General features: G+C 33.4%; 3 protein-coding genes and 1 long non-coding RNA gene across 4 annotated transcripts in view; 2 read left to right on the plus strand and 2 right to left on the minus strand.

The window, feature by feature from the left end:
* Positions 1-1042, plus strand: part of LOC111505121 (galectin-4) — a 39124-nt gene extending 38082 nt beyond the window's left edge. The window contains exons 6-7 of the transcript XR_012467128.1: positions 655-828; positions 887-1042. The gene's annotated coding sequence lies outside the window, so the exon portion shown is untranslated. The remainder of the gene's footprint in view (positions 1-654; positions 829-886) is intronic.
* Positions 1-6321, minus strand: part of e(y)3 (PHD finger protein enhancer of yellow 3) — a 64738-nt gene extending 58417 nt beyond the window's left edge. Inside the window, exons 1-2 of the mRNA XM_074181661.1 lie at positions 6013-6321; positions 4293-4577 (exon numbers count right to left, since the gene is read on the minus strand). Coding sequence (XP_074037762.1) covers positions 4293-4577; positions 6013-6166 — 439 coding nt within the window. The 5' untranslated portion in view covers positions 6167-6321. The remainder of the gene's footprint in view (positions 1-4292; positions 4578-6012) is intronic.
* Positions 6322-6445: 124 nt separating this feature from the next.
* On the plus strand, positions 6446-13805 carry LOC141485273 (uncharacterized). Its single transcript, XR_012467129.1, has 2 exons — positions 6446-12494; positions 12545-13805. It is a non-coding gene; the product is annotated as an uncharacterized lncRNA (long non-coding RNA).
* On the minus strand, positions 12402-18635 carry crm (cramped chromatin regulator). Its single transcript, XM_023159874.2, has 3 exons — positions 17274-18635; positions 15826-16293; positions 12402-14225 (listed from the first exon to the last, which is right to left on the minus strand). The coding sequence occupies exons 1-3, from the start codon at positions 18174-18176 to the stop codon at positions 13137-13139; spliced, it is 2460 nt and encodes an 819-aa protein (XP_023015642.2). The 5' UTR covers positions 18177-18635; the 3' UTR covers positions 12402-13136.
* Between the last annotated feature and the right edge of the window lie 1136 nt (positions 18636-19771).

Here is a 19771-nt window from a genome sequence, read left to right on the forward strand (position 1 = left end):
TTGTTTTATTATACAGAAAAATATGCTTCTCGTTCTGATTTCATTGATGTATAATTTGTAAACCAAAGAAATTAACTTTAAACGTTCAAGCCAGTCTCGGATATACCTACACAGTAGGTTGAATGGACTGACACCTATCAGAAAACAACTATTCCCCTGGCTAATACCACGAAGGTATTAGTCGGATTATATCCGACAGTCGTCAGTGCAGAAATCTCCACAGAAAATTTCCTGCATATGCAATTGGCAATACAACTGAAAGAGTCGACTTTCAATTTTGGAACGGGCACACTTGCAGACCGGTTTCGAGCTCATTAGCCACTCGTTAGTGCAAGATAGTGACCATCATCGACCTGAAGTCAATGATATTCCATAATTGAAAATCGGAATTCTTTCAGAGTATTTCATTTCTCTTCATAAGTTGGAGCGAACAACAAAATATCACTTCATCTAGTGGACGAGGTACTAACCAACTGCATATCCGATATTTGCCCGATTCCTCTGAGATGGTCATGACTCCGTCGAAAAATTTTGTTCAATAAAAACTAGTTAGAACTCATCAAACATCAGTTTGCATAAATACTTCGTCGAAATGTCCTCTTTCTCAAATGAAGCAAAACGAAATATGTTGAAACTTTATTATAAATTCCATAGGAATGAAACGAAAACAGCACATATTTATTTTGAATTATATTCGGAAAGACAACAGCCAGATAGAAAATTATTCAGAATTTTGAACACTTGGCTGAGTACAGTACGTTTCAAGAATCAAGAAAGAAGTATGGAAGCAGAATGGAACAAAATGCTAGAAATAACTTATTAGCCGAGGTAAAATTATGTTCTTTCCATATTCGAAGAAGTATAATTATTTTTGGTACTTTTTTAGATGAATGCAGATCCTTTCAAATCAATGCATCAAGTCTCGGCAGAAATGAATGTTTGAAATGTTATAAGATATATATTTCACAAATATTACATCCAGGTGATCCTGAGAGAAAGATGGAATTTTGTAGCTGGCTCTCGAAAAGAGTAAACCCTACAAACTACGTAACCTTAATAAAAACTCTGCTCTGAGTATGAGAAAATTATGGTTGATGACTTGATTTCAATAGAAAAAAAATCATCTCTTTTCAATTATGAATGAAATATCAACACATTGACTTTGTCGTATGTGACATATTCCATTCATGTTTCGAAAATTATACCCCTATACTTATCAGAGTTGGACGAATTCACCAGTTTCATGAATTGAAAAAGTCACAATTCACGCCAAAAAATCAATTATTTGACTTCTTGCTAAAATGTCAATTGTCAATTTCATCAATTCCCAACCCATTTTACATATTTCTCAGAAAGAAACCTTAAGTGGTTACCTTGTCAGAAAGATAACCTTTATTAAGTTACTTCAGCACCTGAAGTCGCCAACTTGATTGGTGAAACGCACGTCGAAAAGAGTGATGGAGCTCTGGTGTTCGGAAAAAGTACTTATTTTGGATTTTTTCAACGATGGAGGTTTCAGTTCTACCTTTGGGACTCTTAATTGATGATACGTCAGGTCACATTGTACTTATAGATAGTAAAAAAAACTACCAATTTCAGAAGCCCTATACAGGGTGTAACTGAATAAGTGTAAAACATTTAAGTGATTCCTCATGGAAAAAAAGATAGGATCTTTCATATAAAGAAACTTCATTGGAGCATCCCTTGTTAAGATACAGCCCCTTAAAGGGGGTACATAAAATTTGTATAACATTTTTTTTCACAAGCACTGAAAAAGTTACAATATTTAAATTAACCTGACGTTTTGTACTACCAAAAAGACACTTAGCCAGTAATTTATTTGGTTTACCCCATAATTGTAAGGGGTGGAAAACGCAACCCCTAAAATTTATTTCCAATGTAACTTTCTGTCTTATTATTTGTTTACCATTTTAAAATTTATTTCCGATAGCCTGTTTCATTCTAAACAAAAAATGTCACGTGGGTTTTTTGCCCAAAATAAACCAGTTCGCAGCAAAAAATTATTTTACGAACAACTACAGAGATACATCGTCATAAATGCGTACTGGATTTATTGTTATTTTATAGTTAGTACCTGCATTAAATGATTAAAGGGTAATAAACAAAACTAATTTATTAATAACAAAACACACAACATGTAGAAATCATAGTAAATGTTCAATATGTCTACCTTCAGACATTACGCATGCGTCTAGACGTCGGCGCATTGAGCCACGTATTCGCTCAAATATTCCTGGAGTCTCTCTGATTACCCTGCACGCATCGATGATGCGGTTTCTCAAGTCCTCTACATCGCGAACAGGAGTACGATAAACCAAATGCTGTAAATGGCTCCAAATAGAGAAATCGAGAGGATTGAGATCCGGGGATCGAGCGGGCCAGTTCTGTGGTCCTCCTCGACCTATCCACTGATTTGCATATGTTTCAGTTAAATGCTGACGTGCTACTTGACTAAAATGGGCGGAAGCCCCATCATGCATAAAAAACATATCCCTTCTGACGCCCAAAGTAACTTCCTCCAGCAGTACTGGATGCACATCTCTTAAAAATTGAACGTATGCCTCACCATTTAATCAAGGAGGTAGAAAATGAGGCCCAATTAAATCATCCCCAATAACTCCGAGCCACACGTTAAGAGAAAACTGTTCTTGACGGTTAGTTTGACAATAGCGTGAGGATTTTCATCAGCCCATATGTGGTAATTATGAAAATTAATAATCTTGTCCCGAGAAAAACTACAATCGTCTGTGAATTCTACCGTCTTCAGAAAGTCACAATTTCTTCTAATAATTTCCAGCATCCAATTGCAAAATTCAAGACGGTTCGGAAAGTCTCGCGGTAACAGTGCCTGTACTCGTTGCAGATGGTAAGGGTATAACAGTTGTTCCTTTAAAATTCGAAATACCGTCATATGATCAACATTTAGCTGGAAAGCAATCTTTATAGTACTGGTAGTAGGTTGTTCTTCAATCAAATTGAGTACTGCTTCCTCAAGCTGTGGTGTTCGTACTTCTTGGTGGCGACCACAATCCTGCGTTCTTTTGTCGAATGAACCTATTCTCGTAATCGTTGATGAAGTCGAGCAAATATTCTATGTGAAGGATGCTGCCGTTGAGGATACATTTCAGCATATCCTCTAGAAGCTTCTAACCCATTCCCCTGCGACAGACCGCAAACGTAATACATATCAGCCATTTCCTAATTGGTGTATGCCATTTTAATAACAAGTGAATTATTAAAGTAACAAATTGAGAACAGAACAACAACACACAATTAGTATTAATTCAATTTCGAAAATTCACAAACTGACAGCGTCATACCAATTTAATTGTCACTATTGCTAATAACGACCTACTAGATAGATTAGTTCCGTATTTTCGCATTTATGACAATGTATCTCTGTAGTTGTCCCTAAAATAATTTTTTGCTGCAAACTAGTTTATTTTGGGCAGAAAACCCAAGAGACATTTTTTGTTTATAATGAAACAGGCTATCGGAAATAAATTTTAGGAGTTGCGTTTTCCACCCCTTACAACCATGGGGTAAACCAAATAAATTTCTGGCTGTCTTTTTGGTAGTACAAAACGTCAGGTAAATTTCAATATTGTAACTTTTTTAGTGCTTGTGAAAAAAATTGTTATACAAATTTTATGTACCCCCTTTAAGGGGCTGTATATTAACAAGGGATGCTCCAATGAAATTTCTTTATATGAAAGATCCTATCTTTTTTCGATGAGGAATCACCTCCTTAAATGTTTTACACTTATTTAGTTACACCCTGTATAGGTATTCAGGATATTCAAGCATAAAAATATGGTACTTGGTTTATAATATGTATATATTGTTCAATTTTAGACATTTTCTATACATATGAGGTAACTGTGGATTTACTTATTTAAAAAAATCAAATTCTGCAAAATATGTCAATAAAAATCATATTTAAAGTGCCATTTCAAACGTGTACAATAGATTTCTTTGTACAGTGTAGAACAAAAGACATTGTATGATTTTCTGACACAGACTATGAAAGTATTTAATGACTTGCTATTGAATCCAAACCAAGCACCATTTTCAAAAGCCAGAACTGTGACTCTCTTCTCAACACAAGTTTCACCAACCAAATCGGAGTCTTTGGTCAATGAAGTGGACTAACTCCTATCTCTAATCTGTCCTGTATCATTAATGAGTTCCCAGAACCAGCAATTCTGCAGATGTGATGTTTAGATTATCATATGTTGTTATTCTTCTGATAAAAAATATGGGCATCTTACATGTAACAGCTGTATCTTGTTCCTCGTTTGGCTCACCAGAAGTTTGAGAGACCACATCTTCAGCTTCTTTCAGCTCTTCTGTTGGAGTCCGAAGGGGAATGCTGAAGGAATCTGTAGATTCGCCAAGCAAGCTTTCCAAGTCATGGACAAGATCTTCTACATCTTCAGTGATTTTCTCACTGGGAATGTTCATTTCCAGTAAATCTGTAACCGACTGACTCATCTCAGAGGCCTTTGTCTGATCAATAGTATCACAAGAGGTACTACTAATAGGATCATCTGAAACTACAATTCAAGTCATCAAAATAAGGTTGATTATATTGACCATTTTCAAAATTGAAAAAGGATTTTTTGGAGAGATTCTCCATCATTATATATACGGGATGTAACTTTTGAAAGAAATCAAAATTGAATATTTCAATTAAAACTATTTATAAAGATACGATCATGCACAAAGTCTGATTCAAAATATGATTCAAAATTATTTGTTTCATTCAATTTGTCAAGAGTAATATAAAGAAATCAGACGTGATTTTATCAAAATTGTACATATTCATAGTTATGCCAAAAGACAAACCCATTATAAATAATTCAATTCAAGAGAAAATAAACAAGTAACTATTCCATAATGAAATTCAAATATCAATTGAAAAAATTCTAATTAGTGAAATTTTATAATTTGCATTTTTTCCTATTAAGTACCCTTAAATTCTTTAACATGTTTATTTATAATTACATAAATTATTTTATGAAATTCATTTGTTTTTTTAAGATGCTTATGTGTTGTGTTTTTTGTGAAATAGATTCATTCTCTTACAGTTATTTGAAAATACTTTGTATTGTAATATTTGAATTGAAGTACAAGAAAATTACTTTTTTTCATTCAGCTTGTACTCCAAACATTTCTAATGAAATTGAAACATTTTCAGGTGAGAACATAATCTTTTAACTCATCAAAACCTTTTTATAAACTCAAGACAACTCGCTCAACTCTCCTTGCTTTACGTCACCGGAAAAAACACATCCGCTCTTGTCTTGTATTTTTTATTAGTTTTTAGGAAAAAACGGTTGGCTTTTCACTTCTTCATCATTATATGAAAATGGAAAACTCCTGAAGAGTTTTTATTGACAAATCTTATTACTTTCTTTCTTTAGAAGTTTCCCACTTACTATATAATGATGGAAATAAGAAGCCATAAGTTTGTTTTCTAAAAGCCAATCACAAAAAAATCACTTTACTCTTAAATGGAAGTTTATGGCTGGAATTAGGTTAACTAGAAGTATGAATGATTTTTCAAAGTCCTCCAAAAAGGTGAGTGTTTAGTTGAGAATCAGTGTTTTCACCAAAACTTGGAAGTAGACTAAGAATTTTTCTTTCAAGTGAAATGTCATATCAGTATTCCTCCATATATTATATTGTGTAGTGATCCTATGAATGATCATCTGTTTCAATTACATTATGGATGTTTGCAAGTACAAACCCAATGAGGAAAAGTGTTTTCTGTGTAATTCAAGTCATTTATTTGAGAAAGTATGTGTTTGGGGTGGATTATTTCTTCCCATTTGTATCTGAAAGACATAAACTTCGTAATGAGTTTTTAATGTATATTCAATTTTCTTTCTTCCTGTCTTCAGTAGTCACTCACTTTCTAGGTACATATATAATGAACAAGTGGAAAGCCAAAAGGTATTTTACCAAAAATTATTTTCAAGTTATTACCTATTCGTGAAGCTGTGGAAGCCGTACTGGCATCAGTCGATGAAGTCGGGGTAGCATCATTTGTATCGTTTTTTTCATCTTTGTTGGTCACTGACAGGGCATTGCCCATCGTTGAGGTTAGCTCCGTCTCACTGTCTGATTTGAGACCGTCCATTATTGAATAAAATTACATCTAGCTGCACGGATATTGTTTCAGCAAAATAAATAAAATTTATTCAACTATTTAGGAATCTCCAACAGTAATTTTGTTTACCATTTTCAGTTTCTCAAATAAACGCTAAGTTCTGTGACGCTTTACCGCTACCAATCACTGAACAATAAAATTAAAAAAGTAGATACATTATGACACTTGACAGAATAACTGGGCATAGAACTTGGAGAGATATGTTCCAAAAATAAATCGCCACAATTGTGATACTAATGATAGATATGGAGAACGGTTTCCTGAAAACTAATAAACTAGACCTCAGATTTATAATCATCAATTTGTTTTGTTAATTATTGACGTTAATTTTGGTTACGATACATCTTTAATTGTCACAATTGTCACAATAATATATCGAAATCCACATAACATTGATCTTCATTGTTGTGTTGTATCGCCAGTGAAGTTTTTTTTGGTTTTGTGTTTTGATATTATCTATTGACCTCCAAATTGAGTTATATAGACATTTTTCCGCAGATGCCAAGTTTTCAGTATTGTTGATTAAATTAAGTTTTTTCAAAACTAGAATGCCTCAACGATTGCTGGATCAAAAATTAACCATATACCACATCATACTTCACAAATCTTATAGAGAAAATAAAACCACCCTTTTTAAAAATACATTCATTGCATAAAATATATCTCTTACCTTTTGATAATGTTGATGTGTTTTAGTAACATCTTTATCAGCTATGGCGGGATAACTTATAAGGGTAGGTTTATATTTTTTTATAAATGTTGCAATATGTGGATGTTAATTTATTGAATTTTATGAACTAAATAATTCATTAAAGTAGGTAGGTAAGTATTCCTCTGCGGAACGTATAAAACATTTTTGAATCTTGAAACCTGAAAAAATTTAAACGTCTCTTTCTCGATGAAGTTTTAATGAAAATTAAAAAAATGTTATCAGAATTATAGAATGTGCGAATAATTATATATTTCATGAAAATTGTGCGGAAGACAGTTACCCATCATCTATATGAACTTTTTGAAGATTTTCATGCAATATTTCGATTGAGCATCACTACTCTTATTACCAATTGATTGACATTTTTTTTTCAAATTTCAACATATAGTTAAATTGAAGTAATTTTTTCCAATTTTAGAGCCAGTTAAAAAGAAACATATTTACAAACTTATAAACAACGATGATTATTCAGAATAGATCGAAAGTTGAACTGTAGTTGAACAAATTCAAGTAATAAATAATAAAACAACCAAGTTGACACAACTGACCATACCAAAAACGTAATATATACAGGGTGTTCGAACTAAACGAATAGTTATTAAGAACTGCATGAATATTTCAAGAAAATGCAAATACCGACTATTTTTATTGGAAAAGGACACTCTTTTCCGTATTTTTGACTACGCCATTTCGAAAATTACTCCCAAATGTTTGAATGGTTAAGGATCGAGTAACATGACATTTTCTCTTTCATCTTCGAATTTTAATATTCCGTCCGATAGGTAATACCACTTTACCCAAACAATTATGAAGATTTTTTTACATAAATGAGTGGGCATACTTGGAGACAGTATGGCTAGTCTCAATTTACCTACACTCTAGGCTAACGGACTGACACCTGTCAGAAAACAACTACTTTCCTGGCTAATACCACGAAGGGCATTGGATTATATCCGACAGGTGTCATTGCAGGGTTCTTCACTGAAGTTATTTCTGCATATGCTGTTGGCGATACATAACTGCCTGAATTCATTTTCAATTATTGGAACACACTTTTGCAGAGCGGTTTCGGGCTGTTTGGCCACTCGTCAGTGCAATTCGATTTTCAATTATCGCAAATTACCAACTTCATGTTGATGATAGACACTATCTTGCACAGTTCAATAGGTACATATTACATTTTTTTTGTGATATATATTTTTGCAGGTTATTGAAAAAATTTAAAAGGGCTAACTGTGAACGATTGATCTGATTTTGCAAAACAAAACAGTGTTGGAAAGAGAATTGAAAGACTTATCAAATCCTTAAGGCCTAAAATCCTTATAAAATCCCTAAGTCCTGAATGGGAGAGTTGATAACCAAAATCTTTATTTTCTATAATTTTTCTATTTTTATAACCTATCTCCATTGAAATCTTCGAATGTCTCTTCAATCTAAGCTAAAATTAAAAACCTAAGAACACAATAATCATAAGGGAACAAATACAAAGTGTTGATGGTAAAACTTTATTCTAAAAGGTCAACATAAAAAATTCATATCACAATTTACATACTTTGGAAACTTTAACATGAAAACATAGAATAGAATATTATATCCAACAGATATAAAAAATTTCTGGTGACAGTTCATTGAGTGGGTAATTCATCGGCTAAAATAATATGAACTCTTTAAAATAATTGAAACAAAAAAATACTTGCATTGCTCAATGTGTAAGTATATGTATCATGAAAATGTAACCCACATCTTCAGGTACGACACAATGTGAGTATAATGGACACCAGATCACTCCCAGCAGAAGACGTATGATTTTTTTCAATGCAGAACTTTTGATTTTTTGACTCCTCAATGAAAAGTGTTTTGAATTGAAATTCCCTTCAAGTTTTCTTTGCAAATACTTCTGTCAAGAGTGTTGACAATTTTTGTTTATTATTTAATATCGACACTGTGTACTGATATTGAATAATTTCATTTTCAATGAATAACAACTACAGCCTTCATAAATATCGACTATAATAAAATAAATAATAAAAGATATAACCAGCTTAAAGATGTTGAAGAACAACAGCAAAACATTGTCTGTTTTTTTAAAATGATGTGGTAAAATCCACATTTGAAACTGACTAGATATCAAGTTCAGAGAGAGAACTTAGTCATCACATTGTATATTTCACTTATTGAGAGGTTCAGACACCAATAATGGCGTAAAATAAATCCAAAACAAGTAGTTTTCTCAAACAAGAGAACTGTAATGTTTTACTCAACACGCGTTTCACCAACAAAGTTGGCGTCTTCAGAAGATGAAGTAAACTAATTCCTAACTCTAAAATGGGTCACAATTCATTTCAAAATGATACACTTACACAAATCGATGATTTCAAATACAAATTACTGGGAATTTTCTTCTCGTGAAATTTCCCTTGAATTTCAACAGGTTGATTGATAAAAATGTCATTTCCGAAAGCATCCAAAAGTCTAGTCTCACGTACTGATCTCAACAATTTCAGACAGTTTTCATTTATTCTATGGCCATTCTCTTTGGCGTGTTGAGCGACACTAGATTTTTTTGGTCTCTGAAATCGGATAAGTGCTGCGTGTTTTTTGAAAAGTCTTTGAATGGCTCGCTTAGTGTGACCGATATATTTTAGTCAGTCTCCACAGCTTATTTTTAGATTCCAACTTCTTGTTTTTAGGGTTACCAAATATATTTTAAAGTAATCAAGAAATTTTGATGACTTCTTTCACGTACAATGAACTTTGAAGCTGAGGGTTTTTGTAAATTGTAAATCTTCATGTTTTCGAAATACCAAGATACACTAACGGTTTAGATCGTATTTTTTTTAATTTAAACGTGAAACTAGCCTTCAAAACTGCAATAAATATTAGGTAACCAAAAACAAGATGTTGGAATATGAAAATTTGTTTATAAATGAAAATAAACTGTGAGGACTGTGACATAAAATATATCGGTCAGACTAAGCGATCCATTAAAACGAGTGTCAAAGAGCACGCATCATATATTCGATTTCGGAGCCCAGAAAAATCAAAGCTGTATAAATGAAAACTGTCTAAAATTTTGAGACCGGTACATTACACTAGACTTTTTTGAATGCTTTCTACAGTCTGGAAACAGTAAAGTGTGGCATGGGAACTATGAACAGTGACAAAGGTCCTATTCCAAATAGCCCATTGTTTACCTTTTTAAGAATCAATCTGTTAAAATTCACAGGAACTTTCACCAGAAAAAATTTACCGTGAATTGCTATTCAAAATTATCAATGTTGAGTCCGAAAGAGAAAGTGTACAATGTTAGATACAAATAGAGACCCATTTCAGAGTTAGGCATTCACTTCATCACCTGAAGACGCCAACTTGGTTGGTGAAATGCGTGTCGAGTATAGTATTGAAGTTCTGGTGTTTGGAAAAAGTGCTTGTTTTGGACACTATCAATGAACAAAATATCAGTTACTTTTAAGAATGGAGAATAACTTATTCCTCTTTGTACATTCTTGTGCTGGAAAATGCTTTTTTCAGATTTTGATTAGGTGAATACTTTTTTCGATTGTTACAAGTCATAAATTGTAATTCAGTTGTATCTGTTTGCTACCTTGCTTATCAATGTTAACAGTCTAAAGGAAATTTTATGTAATCTCATGGCTGATGACAAATAAGAGGAACTTTTGAATATTAAGAACCTTCAGATGATGGGCACTCGTTAACTTTTGATGGCCTAGGGAAGATATTCCAATAAGATTTTACTCATTTCTCAGTGAAATGTACCCAATACAATGTACCCAAAATAAGGAGGGCCAGCATGGGGAAAATCAGTAACCATGAGAAATACAGAGTCAATTAAATTTGGAAAAGTAGATAAACACCATCTTGTACAGCTTGAAAAATGAGAAAGTCTCTGGTCTTGCCCCCTCTACCAGAGGGGGCAAGACCAGAAGGACTACAAGAGAAAATGTGTCATCTAAAGAATGTGTTTCTGGGTATTGGATGTAACGAGGCCCAAATCAACAGAGTCCTACGACCCATAGAGAAACACTACACTGACACTGGATCGAATGGCCAATGGAAAAACTTTTCTGTCTTACATGAGCGGAGCGACGGACCAAATTGAAAGAGTCCACAAGAACGATAGATAATAGTCTCAGGTCAGCAAAAGACCCCATGGATCCATCAAGTACCCTAGGAGTATATGGAATACTGTTTGGTTGTGGTTTGTTCTACATTGGAACTACAAAAAAAGCGTTAAAACGCGCTCAACTGAGAATAAAAGAAGTTGCCGCTGTGGCCAAACAGATAAATCGGCAGTTGCAGAACTCTTTCTCTCAGAGGGAAGCCATGACATTATCTTAGAATGCAAGCAAGTTCTTGATAAAACAAGAGGTCATGAAAATTGAGAAATGAAACTTCCTATGTTTTATACCGCTTGTATTTGTATCTAATGGTACAGCAGTTTCGTCCTATACGGACATTTTCAAATGAATACAATATACTAAAATAAATGATAATGTTAATCCTCAAATATCTATACATCACTGTAGGTAATAACAGAGGTCGTCAACTTAATTGGGTACCTGAATTTTGTTTACCTGTGACAATGTGGGTATGCTAATCTGAAAACTGGCAAGTTGACACAATCGATATAGTCATTTAGTAGGTTACATCCAATGCCTATGCTTGTTAATGTCCAAAGATTCAAAATAATTGAGTTTCCAACCCTTACTTGCATAGTGTAAAATTTCGGTATCGTTTAGACTCGAGAACTTGTGCTTGCACCACAAGGAATGGTTTGAAAATGTTGAATAATTTTAACCAAGTCTGAAGGACCTTTCATGTTCAGCATACCGTTTTGAGAAATTTCGGTCACATTGTCCCACATAAACACTATTACACTCCGGACAGGTAAACAAAATTCAGGTACTCAATTGAGTTAAGGACCTCTTTCATAACCTACAGTGATGTATAGATAAGTAAGGGTTAATATTATCATTTATTTTAGTTTGTCTCATGTGAGCCACACTCCTCACCTGCAGTCACACTACCAATATGGATCAGCCGATTCCCACGAGCTGATCAATTTGGGACTGAATTATTTTCAATGTCATCAAACTGTTCAATCACCTGCCAGTTAAAATAAAAGAAATCAATGTCCACAATGAATTCAGAAAAGAGGTCAAACTGCTTCTGGTTGATGGGGTCTATTACTCATTTCAGGAATATTTTGATGACTCTTTCGTCTCCTGATAAACTCAAGAACTGATAATTTCTTGCTTGGTATATGTATATTTTCATGTGTTCTATTTTATTTATATATTATAACTCATTGCTTGTATTTTTAGACTTTGTCTATGAGATATATTTTTTTCTGAAAAAGTATCTTTGATTTGATTTTGATTATTGCATAGGACGAAATTGCAGTAACGTTAGTTACTGTATAGGAAGTTTTATTTCTCAATTTTCATGATGATCTCTTACCACGTAGTAACAGCTATACCCATCAATTTATTAAAACAAGAGGTCACTATCCAAAGCTATTCAGAGAAGCCATAGAAATATATAAACATAAGAATGATTTCAAGGGTAAGGAAGAGATCTTAACTTGTTCGATTGATGACCTATTTATTTTGTAGAAATTCATATTGAAAATAGAATAATTCTATAATCAAGAGACCTTAAACATCAACGAGACATGGATACCGGCACACACAAAGATTCTCCCAATAATTGAAAAAGGATCGGGCCAATGAGCTACAAGAGCAGTTGATCGCCCGACACCTTGTTCCATTATAAGTACAAACTCACCAGAATCATTTTCAAGATGCACATCGCAGTAAGGTGGATCAGTTCGACTATTGCCACATTGCCTTTGATAACGTCTATCGCAGTAGCAGATGACACATCAGGAATATAAACCTGCAGATCACGGGCACATCAGACAATTTGTTAGATTCATTAATATTTTCAAGTATTTAATTGTAAAAAGTTATGAGTTCCAAAAAAATGTTTCAAATCTTAAAAACATTCTCCAACAAAAAATGTCTTGAATAATAAATATGATTGTTAAGTAATGAAATCAATTCATTTTTTGGTGTGCATTCTAATCTCTAAAGTAGTGAATCTTTATGACCTAATATTTGTCACTAATTTTCTCAACAACTGAAAGTAAAAATGTTTTGCTGCTACTACTAATCTACTTTCTATCAAAACTGACATAATACAAATTCAGTTATGTTTGGAATCATTAACAACTTGAGCTGCAAGATCGGCAAAATTTGCAGAAAAATCTATGCTGCTCTGAGTGAGCATCGAATGAAGTTGAGCATCAACATCCTGGGATAACCGGGAGTCATCACCCATAATACTTGAGTTAGAAGTACCCGGCTTCATCGGAGATTCTAAACGTCCTAAAAGACTACTAAGAGAATAATCCTCTACTTCGGAACTGATCCACTGGTTGTCTTCTTCCTTCAGAATTCTAGAGGGACTGCAAGGAGGACTGTTTCTGATGGTTTCTCCTGCCATATCAGTGACAGGTTGATTGTTGAAACCTGTTCTATTTTCAAACACACTCTCTCCTGTTCCTATGCTGGTTTCTTCCTGGGAAATTATGTTCATTCTCACAATTTGGTGCTCACTTTCAATGTTATTGGGAAGTAGAGGAAGCTTCCTTTCAACAACAACTTGCTTTGATCTCGGCTTCCTTCCTTTTCGATTACAATACTTAGGTGAAAGTCTTTGAATCGAATCAATTTGGGACACAAGTTTGACCATGGGGGTATTTTCCGTATTACGCTGTTGAAAATATGGGGGAGGTATAGCAATCTTTGGCTGTACATAAGCAGGAGGAGGTGTGAATGTCGTGCTTTCAAACATATTTTCTTCTGTCGTTATTTTGTCCTCCACTTCCTCTGTGCACTTATCGATATCTGTAAGAATTTTTCGGATTTTGGTTTCCATTGCTTTTTTCAATTGAGCATTGTTCTTCACACCGCAAACGTGTCCACATGGACATTTTATGATATTTTTGCGATAGTGAAGTTTGGCAACTGACAATAATTTTGACAGAGATTCACTGAGATCCAAATTTTTTGGTTGTTCCTGAGATATAATATTCGATGTATCCATTTCCTCTTCAAGCTTCAATTCCATATTAATGTTTGTTTCGGTTTTAGGCAGCACTTCAATTGGGTTGTCCCAGCTATATTCCAGAATTAATTTGGAATCAGACCCAAACATAAGATACACTTCACCAATAGTTAAACTCTGGCAGTCTTTTTGAGTCCATCCCTTTCTGATAGTGTTTATTCTTTCCTAAAAAATGATAAATGCTCTCAAGTATTTCAAATAGATTAAGATGAGAAAACTAAAGTACAAACAATGAAAAAAAATAAAAAATAAAGAAATGATGTAAAATGTAAATAATAAAAGATAAGCGAAAAATTTTCAACTGAGCTACCTCATTAAATTTCTATTGGTGGTAACTACGATCATCTTCCTGTGATACTGGCCTATTCCTGATACTATTTATATCATTGAGCATATTTGGATCCACTAGCAAAACAGCAAGAACGTGTAGGAAGCTGAAATCATACACAGGGAATACTGGTTTGAAGGAAAGTTTGAAGAAGCTGTGAACATGTTGAATAACGAGGCATTCAGCTATGCTAGGGTGTACAAAACTCTTATCAAGCGGGAATGGGTTGTTGTTGACCTATATAAGTAGCTCAAAGAATCATGAACAGGCCAGTAATCAGTGAAGAAGATTAAGTATACTAACAATCAAAAAGTTGTACATAAGTAATATTGTACATATTGTTATATCCATTTAAGAATTTACTTTCATTTCAACTCACAAAGATATGTTGAAATTATAAATCTCCTTTAGATTTTTTTATTCTTTCCACTAATTGCTCCAAATATTCCGGTCCCCATATCTTCGGTATTTTCAACATATTTTTCCCCATATATTTCAAACCTGTCCATACTTTCTTAGACAATGGAATTCGAACCTTAGACAATGGAAATCTGACCTTTCAAACATTCACCAGGAAATATTAGAACCTATTTCTTTGTTGATTCCGTCAAATATATTTTTGTCCATTGGTCTGCCATATCATAATATACAAAACACTTATCTTTCAAACAGTAAGACAATTTAAATTTGGCAATGATGATGAAGCCATTGTCCTATTGAAATCGAGCCCCTAACTTTCACAATTCAATCTTAAAATATTCATAATGGCTGGGTATACTAAAAACTAACTAAACAACAATTTTGTTGTGTTCTAAAAATTCAGCTTCTATGTGTAAATTCATTTTTAATTGAATAGGTAGGGTGAAAATAATACTTCTCAATTTATGCAACACTAACATTTAATGCTAGCAGCTCTTTTGACACCCTGTGTCATCTTCTGTGCGAGTTTATAACTCCTGTTAGCATTAAGGCTGCGGGTACGAAAATCGCGAAGGTCAAGCAATGCCGCTCGTTTCTTGCGCGTCACCTATACTGTCGATGTTGTTGTATGCATCTCCACCGTTTCGCCGTCGCGTCGCCTCGCCATCGCTCGGCCGTCGCCATTTTCGTGCCCGCAGCCTAAATGTTGCGTAAATTGTTAGGTATTATTTTCACCCTACCCATTCAATTAACAATTTTGTGTCTCTTTTATCAATGAATCAACTTGGAATATTTTCTCAATATAGGAAGTGGAAAAAATATTTTTCTATAAAATGTAACTGAAACTTCAATCTGATTAAAGTCAACGTATTCAGAGCATTGATACTTTTAAGTTAATGACATAAATCTGCAATTTTAACACGTATTGCCTTTTATATAAGTAATATATCTTTGTTTTTCTCTGTCAAAGTATTCATTTCTAAAAAATACATATAACAAATTTCAACAAATACTTACCTTTTTTTGATTGGCAATCTCTTCTTGAACATTAACTTTTCCTATTTCTTTGAGTTTAACTTCCTTAACTGTCACTTCTTCAAATTCCTGTTTTACCTTATCTACCACATTCTGAAGCTCATCGGCTCCTTTGTCACCTTCAGCATTTATCTCATTATCACAAGTATCATTATCATCCGTGTGGGAACTATTTTTTTGTGGAGATTTCTCCGACTTATCACTAATACTATCTATTCTAGATCTTGCACCCCCTTTACGGGAACCTGATTTGTTAATCAGTTTGAAATCATTATATTTACAGGATGTACTGTAGTTTGTAATACCAACCCGATTTTCATAGGTGCTGAGACAAATGTTTTGTTGAGTGAAATATTCTCCCAAGTTTATTGACGGGACCTCGATACGACAGTTGGCTGGAGGAGTGAGCCTCAAAGGAGGATTCAACAGTGTTTTATTAACTTCTATGACCTGAAAAGGAAAGCCATGATTGTAACCTCACACCAGAGATATTACCTAGAAAATACAGGCTATTGAATTTGTTGCTTGAATCTAATATTTACATTTTCAATTGGATAATACCTTATCATTCAACCAGAATTTTAAATTTACTCAATAACACTGACTGAAAAGTTTCTTCTCTACATGTGATAAGCACACTGAAATCCATGATCTTCTTGTAAAGAAGAGCGATTTGTGACTCTAGACATTGTATCAGCAGAACCTGATCCGGCTTTGATTATTCTAAACAAATGTACAAGAGAATTGTACATTTGTTTAGAATCTAATTTTATGCATTTTTCTATACATTTTGAAAATGCTTGTCATCCAGAATAAAAAGGCAAAATGGATATGTAACTTTAAAATTAGACGTTTGTTGACAGCTAGTGTAATTAACCACTATTGTGTCTAAAAAACATCTATGTAATGTAAGAGCACCAATAAGATATATTATCTATAAAATAGTAAATGAATTAGCACCACTATATCTATATCCCAACACATAGGCTAACGTAGACTGAAAGAGCCTAGACATATTCATTTTCATGTATTGAGTTCCATGATAAACTTACAACTAACACGAAAAGAGTCATGCTTTAAAAAATTCAAAAACCTAATAATTACCTTGATTTCAAAAATGAAACCCATACTATTCAAGAATTATGATTTTCAAAAGTTGAATTTTAATGTATTTGTTTTGTTAACACTTATATATACATATTCATTGAATTGTATATTTTATTATGTATGTTGAAAAAAGGCAGATTCTTTGAACAAGAGATTCCATTTTACTTTATATGACACTCTTACATTTAACAAAGGAGTTTATGAACATTTTACTGTTAATAGGAATAATTTGCATGTATGCAAAATATTATATTATTTTAAAAATTAGCTATTATTTTTATATTAGGGTTCTTATTTGAAAATGAATAAATTTATCTACTTACCTTGTCTGGAGGCAAACATTCGTTTGTGACTGGCCTGGAAAACACTAATGCCTTATCATATATTCTGGCATCTACTGATTTCCATTTCTTTTCAAGACATTCTATCAATATACCTAATCTTTTTTGTAGTAGCAGTGATGTCTTCAGTCTTGGGTTTTGAGCAGTGCTTTGCACTTTGAAGAACGAAGTCATATCTTTAGGTCTTAGTTCAACAGTCAACCTATTTGGTAATCTGATTTCATCATATTTTTCATCAAGCTGATTCAACTTTCTCAGTGCCTTACACATGGGAGTCTTCACTCGTACCTGTTTACCTCTCAACCTCACCATCAAAGAACCTTTATATACTAATTCTTTTAGTTTTGGTAGAATTTTCTTGCTGACAGATCCTATTTTCTTTCTAAGTTCGCCATAATTTATTAAAGCATATAGTTCTTGTGCTATTTTTTTGATACCATCAGCAAATGTCAAATATTTGGAAATCTTGTGCCAGGTTCGATAGTATAAATGTCTGACTTGATCCTTCGTTTTGATCAAGTGATCCGGAACACCTTTCTTTCGAAATTTATTGCTTATGTACAGATGAATATTTTCAAAGTCTTTTCCATACTCATTCAAAGCTTCAAAAAATAAACTCTTGTCATCAGATGTCCACAAAGGTCTAAAGCACTTTTTAGTGTCTGGCTTGTGTTCTTCTTTCTTCTCGATTTTTTCTGGTGCTAATGGTACAGATACGTCCATTTTCATTTTCTTAAAAACACGAGCACTGGATCTCAGCTGCTGTCCTTTCATCTCAGGTCCCTCTGAAATGCTGGTAACAGACCCTAATAATTGAACTTCTGGAGACAACATTGTTATGTCTGGCCCAGGTTCTACGCCGTTATTTTCGTTTCTGATTTCCATAGTTATACTACTATTTCAAAGTTAATTAATCGAACGCTTTTGATGCTACCAAAGAACTCAAGTAACGGGTCAATACCCCAATAACTAGATTCACTAGAACAACCTATAACTCTTCCTCTCCGATAAAGAACAAAGTTGTTGTCAGAACAATTCCTTGGTGAATTAATATTGTCATTGTTATTAATTGCCGAGATAAATTTTCGATGCTCTGCACGTCAACATGAATATAGTTTCAAAATGGTAAACACATTTGAGAAAGATGATACACGGTACACTGGAGAACATTTATCCTCTAACTTTTGACATTTCTTCTTCTTCTTCATGTGATGGACTGGGGCTCTCCGGCTACCGGGCTAAAGCTTTGACATTTGTGTATGCCAATTTGGCAAATTCCTCTATTTCCTCAACACAATTCGAAATTATCCGTACCGGATGGTCATCTTCAGTTCAATCAGGTTGGAGTCCAGCTCAATCACATAAATGGTGCTATAATATATGGAAAATAAAGGAATATAAAAATTTTACGGATTTGAAGAAAATCAAAGAACTATGCTATGAGAGAAGGCACGATTCAACTTCATATTCAAAACAGATGACATATAACGATGAGAAACGGATACTATATAATATGCATACACTTAGTGTTGAGATTGGCAGCAGACCCCAGCAACACTTATGTTTTAAAAGTATAACAGAATTTGGAATATGTAATTCACAAGGAGGAATACAATTCTTATCTATGAAGGCGATGGTAATACCCTCATGATAAAAATCTAATTGCTAAAATGTAAATAGAAGATAATGAAGAACGGATGTTTTTATTTGTACAATTGATCGAGAGATGTTTTAAATGATTTTTTGGGAGATATTAGTTTTTGGAATTGAAAAACTTCTTGTAATTGTAGCGCTCTTAGGTCTATCTGTTTCAATCCCATTAAGCGTATAAAATAAGTGATTATAAGTAATTCAAAATTCTCAGTCGAAAGTAGTTGTTTAAGATACGCATTTTTCCAATTTCGATCAGAAGTATCTTCTATCGAAGCTTTTATTTCAAGACATATTAAAATTCACTGTTTATATGAGAAGTGATATTCATTTATCCAAGAAGAATTGGGAAAAAATGGGGGTTGTAACACTTGTCTCAGTAATCGAATAGAATTCAGAATCAACTGGAAATATATGCTAATAACGTAAAGTGTAAAGCATTTTATCAAAAAACAATATTCAAGTAAAATGAACTGTGGTGTTTATTTTTTCAACCGGTGATGTTTGTCACTACTAATTTAATGTTTTCATTTCATTACTAATTTGAATGGACGGTAGCTGGTTGGTTAGTACGACTGGTTCGTTCTATTATAGTTATGTGAACGTTGGTCCTTCCCATGACGATCATTGTTCATTGTCAAGAGCTCATTGTTTCATAATTTGACTCTTCCAATGATCAAACAATTTGTACAATTCAAAACTTTTTCACCAAATTTTACCAAAGTATTTCTGTTGAAAATGGCAGTCATCTCCTTATATCGCTAACTTGGTAACAAAATGCGTTCCCAGCGACAATATTTTGTGACAGATAAGTTGGAAAATCTGCTAAA

Source organism: Leptinotarsa decemlineata, unplaced genomic scaffold (genome assembly GCF_025532065.1).
Source record: "Leptinotarsa decemlineata unplaced genomic scaffold, Ldec_3_MD MMD2_tig00026314_RagTag_RagTag, whole genome shotgun sequence".
In the NCBI taxonomy this organism is placed as follows: Eukaryota; Metazoa; Arthropoda; class Insecta; order Coleoptera; family Chrysomelidae; genus Leptinotarsa; species Leptinotarsa decemlineata.

Coding starts and splice junctions, on each gene's coding strand:
- crm (XM_023159874.2), bottom strand. CDS start 18,176: ATGGAAATCAGAAACGAAAATAACGGCGTAGAACCTGGGCCAGACATA. Junction 16,294..17,273: donor AATGTTTGCCTCCAGACAAG/GTAAGTAGATAA, acceptor TTTCCTTTTCAG/GTCATAGAAGTTAATAAAAC. Junction 14,226..15,825: donor AGATTGCCAATCAAAAAAAG/GTAAGTATTTGT, acceptor ATCATTTTTTAG/GAAAGAATAAACACTATCAG.